At 36.0% G+C, this 6000-nt stretch overlaps 1 protein-coding gene across 8 annotated transcripts in view; it reads left to right on the top strand.

Moving 5' to 3' along the window:
* LOC136852596 (NAD(P) transhydrogenase, mitochondrial-like) overlaps positions 1-6000 on the top strand; it is a 65027-nt gene that overhangs the window by 40502 nt on the left and 18525 nt on the right. For all 8 annotated transcript variants that reach the window (XR_010857192.1, XM_067127464.1, XM_067127470.1 and 5 more), the window contains exons 4-6: positions 1533-1673; positions 3163-3285; positions 4055-4242. Coding sequence is in view for 7 of the 8 variants with exons in the window: in XM_067127464.1 (XP_066983565.1) it covers positions 1533-1673; positions 3163-3285; positions 4055-4242 (452 nt within the window). In the remaining variant the exon portion in view is untranslated. The remainder of the gene's footprint in view (positions 1-1532; positions 1674-3162; positions 3286-4054; positions 4243-6000) is intronic.

The raw sequence follows: 6000 nt of genomic DNA, 5'->3' as shown, positions 1-6000 counted from the left end.
TGGTGCGCTTGCGGCACTCCTATTGTAAGAGTTAAGGGTGCCACTTTGATTGCATGGACAGTGTCACCTCATATCTGATGAAAATGACAGTTTGCATTCGCATGATTTCGTGTGTAGAGTACTAACCTTTAGATTGCCAAGTACATAGCGTATGAATTACATAAGTGGAATTGTAATATAATACAAATGCCACAAATTTAAATGTACCAAAGGGACATGTAGAGCCCTTGGCAGTTACTACATAGGTTGCACCACTACCACTCTACGCAGGCTATTGCAAGCTCACCACGACCAAGGGGCAATATTTCAATGCTACTTAGACAACCATGATCATGCAGAGAAGCTCGGTTCCACAGATTGCAAAAAGCAGGAAGCTGTGAGTATGAATCAACAACGACCTGTGTTAAATATACAGAGGAACAAGGACATCTGTGAGAACCCGAAGGGAGACTAGCAACAGAACATCCTTGGTCAACGAAGCTATCAAGACTATGAGCCAGAGATGGGAATCATGCCCTTGCCTATGCCCTTTGCTGCAAGCCGCAGCATAGGATATGCCTTGTGGAGCACAAGGAATGCCCATAATGCCGCCCAGACCACCAGCGAGAGAATGAGACCTGCCGACCACTAGAAATTCAGCACCCGTGTCATGTTCAAAATTCTGAAGTCTGCATGAAGTTGTAAAAACTTTGTTTGTCAATTTGTAATCCAGCTCTGGAGACGCCACCGAGAGGTGGGGGAAACAGTCCATTGACTAGGAAAAATAGTAAATGAAAAGGATCTTGAATAATTTTTCCTTATTCCTGAGAAATTTTCCTGAAGAGAAAAAGTAGTAGTAAGGACTGGCTCAGAGTCTTGATAAAAAGGTAGTATTGACAAACAATGGCATTAACTTCAATAGAAATTGAAAAACAGTATACTCTCCTTTCAATGGGTTTTGGGAAGCAAAAAAAATTAATGCCACTGTGTTGATTCTTCCTATTTAAACGGCCAAAATTGTGAAGTATGCACCACCCATATTGACATTCTGTGTGTGGTAGCTGATGTCTCCTATGAGGTGATATTGTCCATCATCCAAAAGGGCTATGGGTGAAGGGCAACATTTTCTTAACAAGGTCTCTTTTTGAAGTTTGTTTTTGGCATGTATTTTTTCTTGTTGACTTTATTGTAATCATGCATTTTAAACAGTCACTGTTCATTACACTAGTTCTTTCATTTCTTGGCATTCCATGACTATTTTTTGCCTTGCTGAATGGCCTTCTCGGTCCAAATACCACACCATATGAGCTTGATGATACCTTTTCATTGCCTTTCATTTAGTAAATGCTGTCATACTATGTCTTCCCAGTGGCCTATGATATTTTTGTGCTTTTGTACCAAGGCAAACTCATCATCTTACAATATTTTCTTTTGAAACAATAGCTGGATGTAGGCATTTGTTTTTTTTGGTGTCTCTGCAGACAAGAAATACAGAATCAGCATCCATGTACAGTAATAGGACCACTGTATAATCAAGTTCTTTACTATTACAGATATTGTACTGAAAATTCGTCAGCCATCCTTAGAAGAGGTTGATCTTCTTAAAGACAGTGGAACTTTGGTTTCCTTCTTGTACCCAGCACAAAACAAGGACTTGATTGACAAGTTAGCAGAGAAAAAAATAACTGCTTTTGGTAAGTAATCAAAGACTTTTTTCGCCCCACTCTATATCTGCATTAACTCATTGGAAAACCTGGTGGTTTGGCAAATTTTGCTTATAGTTTCATTCCAAACAGGTTTGATTATTAATATCAAATTCAGATACAGTCATTATATGATACTGTAGACATAATTTAATAAGAACACTTTGTTTGTAATATTAGTACAGATGGCAGTGTTATTTACAGATGCAAAAATTCTTATAGGTGACAAAAAAAAATTGTAAAAATATATATAAAGATAAAATCCACGAAGGAAGGGGAAACACTGGAGTGCTGCGAGGCCTTTTGACTGTCTGTTGTATTTAACTTTGAGATTTTGCTAAAAGGTGTCAGGCTATTAAAAAGCAAGAAAATCAGAAAAGCAGGAAAAATACTTAAAATTCCCTAATTTGAGCCTATGATGCACATTTTTTATAGTGAAAGCTGCATAGTTTATTGGTTTTTCAATAAATTGATCATTTTCCCTACTGTTGTTAGATGGCAACACCAAAGTGGGAGCCTTGAAACCATGGCCAAAGTAACATGTGACACATCAGCTCTTGGTCAGGATGCTCCAACTTAAGCAGCCGTAATTTTAAAGTATTTTTTATATGCAGTAACTTCAAATTGCTGCTGCATTTTTTTAACCAAATTCATGAAATAGAACTTTTTTATACATATTTGAAAGGATTAAATTTTGGCATATTTTTTTCCAGGACAGAAAATGAAAGTAGAAAAAATTGTTCTCAAACCAGTGATTTTCACTAAGAAATTTGAAGGGCTACACAAGGACAGAAATGAATGGGTCACAAAAGGGTTTTCTTGTGATTAAAGTTGACCACGCTTCTTTTATTCATAGTACAGGTATTCATATTTTACTCATATCCCAATTAATGAGTAATGGAAAAAAAGAAGGTTGGGGAAATTTCAAAAGTTTGTCTATAGAGGGAAAGAAAAATCACCAAACTTTGAGAATAAGAACGCAGGAAGTGGTGACTTGACAGGTGTTTTGTCTCCAGAAACCATAGTTCTTGGAATTGTTTAAATGTTGAGAAGTAATTACAAGAAACTTTATTTCCCATCTTTCTTTAACTTACATTCTAAGGAATTAGAATACAAGGGGTTTGGCACCTTGTCTCTTGACTTGAATCTTGTGAACAAAGTTTCAGTAGCGAATATGTTATATAGGAAGTACAGGGAGAAAAGTATTGCATTTAATGGAAGTCAGTACTTGCCAGTCTTATCCTGCAACTTATCGTGGTTATATTATTGTTAGTAATATTTTGAGATGTTTTCAGAGTCAAGTTGTGTTTTGTATATTGTGTCACCCTTTTTAGTATTTATTTTGAATGACAGCCATTTTATCAGCATTTATGAAGCATATGCCTAGATGGTATCATATCAGGGTCTTTAGTGAAGATTGCAACAATTTAATGTGATGCCTTTTTTAAAAATTTCAATAAATTTGCTTTTGTTTTTTCAGCCATGGATTGTGTTCCAAGAATATCCCGAGCTCAGGTCTTTGATGCTCTAAGTTCCATGGCAAATATTGCTGGTTACCGAGCAATTGTAGAAGCATCCAATCATTTTGGTCGCTTCTTCACAGGTAAGCCTATCATAAAATTTTCCTGGTATGCATTTTATAGTTTTATATTTGTTGGCAGATCTTACACATTGTCTCTTTTGTCTGTATAGTATACAGTACTCTATTTTTAGATTGAAAATATACCCAACTGGTTTATATGTAAATAATTTTTGAACTCCCAAAAAGGAGAAAATTAATTGCAACTTTTGGTTGTTGAGAATGGCTAAAAATTATTATGAACAGGTTTCAAAGTGTGGATAATTTATGTCAGTGGTAATATTGTTTGTATAGTACATGTGTATTATAGTATATCAAAATTGTTTTGCACATATTGCTCTTCCATAATTTGTTCATCTATATATGATTTTCAAGGTACCAAATACTTTTATCAGTGAATATATTTTTTATTATAGTGCTGAACCCCGTGGGCGGGTAGTGCCGTCAGTGTACCTCATGGGGTGCGCTGTAGGTATTAATAAAGGTTCTTTGCAGCGTCCCTTTGGCCCCTAGCTACAACCCCTTTCATTCCTTTTACTGTACCTCCATTCACATTATCTTTCTTCCATCTTGCTATCCACCGTCTCCTAACAATTATTTCTTAGTGCAAATGTAAGGTTTTCCTCCTGTTACACCTTTCAGACCTACCTACTCTCATTTTCTTTTCCATTGCTCAATGACCTTATAGGTCCCAGTGCTTGGCCTTTAGCCTAAATTCTATATTCCATTCCATTCCTGTAGTGTTGAAGTTATTGCTCTTTTAAAATTACATAAAGTTATCTGTTTAATTCAGGTCAGATTACTGCTGCGGGTAAGATACCCCCTGCCAAGGTTTTGGTTATTGGTGGTGGTGTAGCTGGTCTAGCAGCAGTTGGCCAGGCCAAGAACATGGGTGCTGTTGTTAGGGCTTTTGATACCCGTGCAGCTGTCAAGGAGCAAGTCGAATCTTTTGGAGCAGAGTTTCTGGAAGTTAATGTAAAGGTATGCAAGAATTGATATTGAAGTTTCTTAGAATAAACTCATTTTTCATCAAGTGAGACTTGTTTAATGATAATGATGCATATGATTCATGATCAGCTAAAAAGACCTTCATAGGCAAGGGGTTTTTATTATCCAATTTTAAGTGTAGATGAAATATTGAACAATAATGCATAATAATTCGGTTCATACAATGTACAAATATATTTTATTCATGTACAGTATTATGACTTATAGCGCAACCTGTTCTTTGAGTAGCAGTCATTCAGTGATGAATGGTATAAATCATTCTTTCTGTAAAGTATCTTTTTGAGTAGGGAGCTAAGTATTCATAGCATCATAGCTTATTATTCCCTACTCTGGTAAGGTGCTGGCTTTTGTTTGTTTTTTTTTTTCTTGAATTTTCTTGTCAAGTCCTGGTAACATTTCATCATTCTCTACCACCACCTTTTGGATAATTTTTTTTTTTTTAGTATAATGATAGGTAACTATGAAGTGCATTGAATAATTGTAAGATTTAGAAGCTTAATTTGCTGTCAGCAGGGTGAAACAACTAGTTAATGCCTCTTGGGATATTATGTACAATACTTTAATTATACCTAACTTTTTCTAGGAATTACTTTGCATAACTATTTAGATTTCTTCATTTTTTATTTTGAAAAAAATATGCAGTTTGTTCCATATTTATAGGGTAGGAATCTTCATTATGATTAAGTATGCACATTGTAAAGTTTGTATCACCAGAAAATCTCACACTTTTGGCAAAAAAGCAATTAATTTCTGAATCTTTTGATACTCATGCCTACAGAGACAAGATCCTAATCTGTGCCTCCAAGAGGGCTTTCTGGAGAGAGCCTCTCATTTAATTCTTCAGGCACTTGTCTTGAAGATAAATTTATGCATAAGCCTACATATCCAAAAAATATCATTGAACGTATTATCAACATAAAATAAGGCAGTATATGAAGTATTGCCAGAAAAGACCTTCAGCCATTGTGGTGCCAGATGTTGGTTGTCACATGATTTGGACTGGAAGCAGAGATTAAGGATAAACAAGAAAAGTAACTTATTTGAAGGTGCTAAGCTGCTTCCCACTTTCAGTGGAATGCAGGGTGTGCTGAGGCATATTGTGTGGTAATAAGTCTGTGAGACTTTATAGCTGTGAGAGCTATCAGGAGAGAGAAAGAGGCTTTGAGGTGCATTGGCACTTAACAGGAACCATGTAATCAGCTGCCAAACTATGCAGGCAGGCAAGCTGGATCTCTGCACTAATAAACATAACCTGTATACAGCACTGTTAGGAGAGGTCTTGTAGGAGATGGAGACCTCTTTCTACTACAAGCTGGAGGGCTTCAAGCTTCTGGCGTAGTCTAGTCTTCAGACTGATTCGCAATTAGATACTGCAGATTCTGCTCCATGTTATATGAAGACTACTTCAGGGGAAGATGATTATTCCATCAAGACGAGGGAACAGTTATAGGTTGTTGGGTTTTTCCTGAGTACTCCCGAATAGGATATTTTTAAGAAAAAACCACTGAGATAACAAGCATAATTCCATACTTACAAACAAAACCTTGAAGGAAAGGAACAATTAAAAAGAATGATGAAGTAAATTAATGAAAATAATAAAAGCAATGTTAAATACTGAAGAGAACAATCCAAAGGATTAGTGGAGAACTTTGTTAACCTTTAAGAAGGAGGCTGGGAGTTGGATACACAAAAACAAGATATGTTCAGAATTATGATTAATAGGCTTTATAA

The sequence above is a fragment of the Macrobrachium rosenbergii genome, chromosome 25, assembly GCF_040412425.1.
Source record: "Macrobrachium rosenbergii isolate ZJJX-2024 chromosome 25, ASM4041242v1, whole genome shotgun sequence".
Lineage (NCBI taxonomy): Eukaryota > Metazoa > Arthropoda > Malacostraca > Decapoda > Palaemonidae > Macrobrachium > Macrobrachium rosenbergii.
This window is presented reverse-complemented; position numbering and strand designations above follow the sequence as displayed.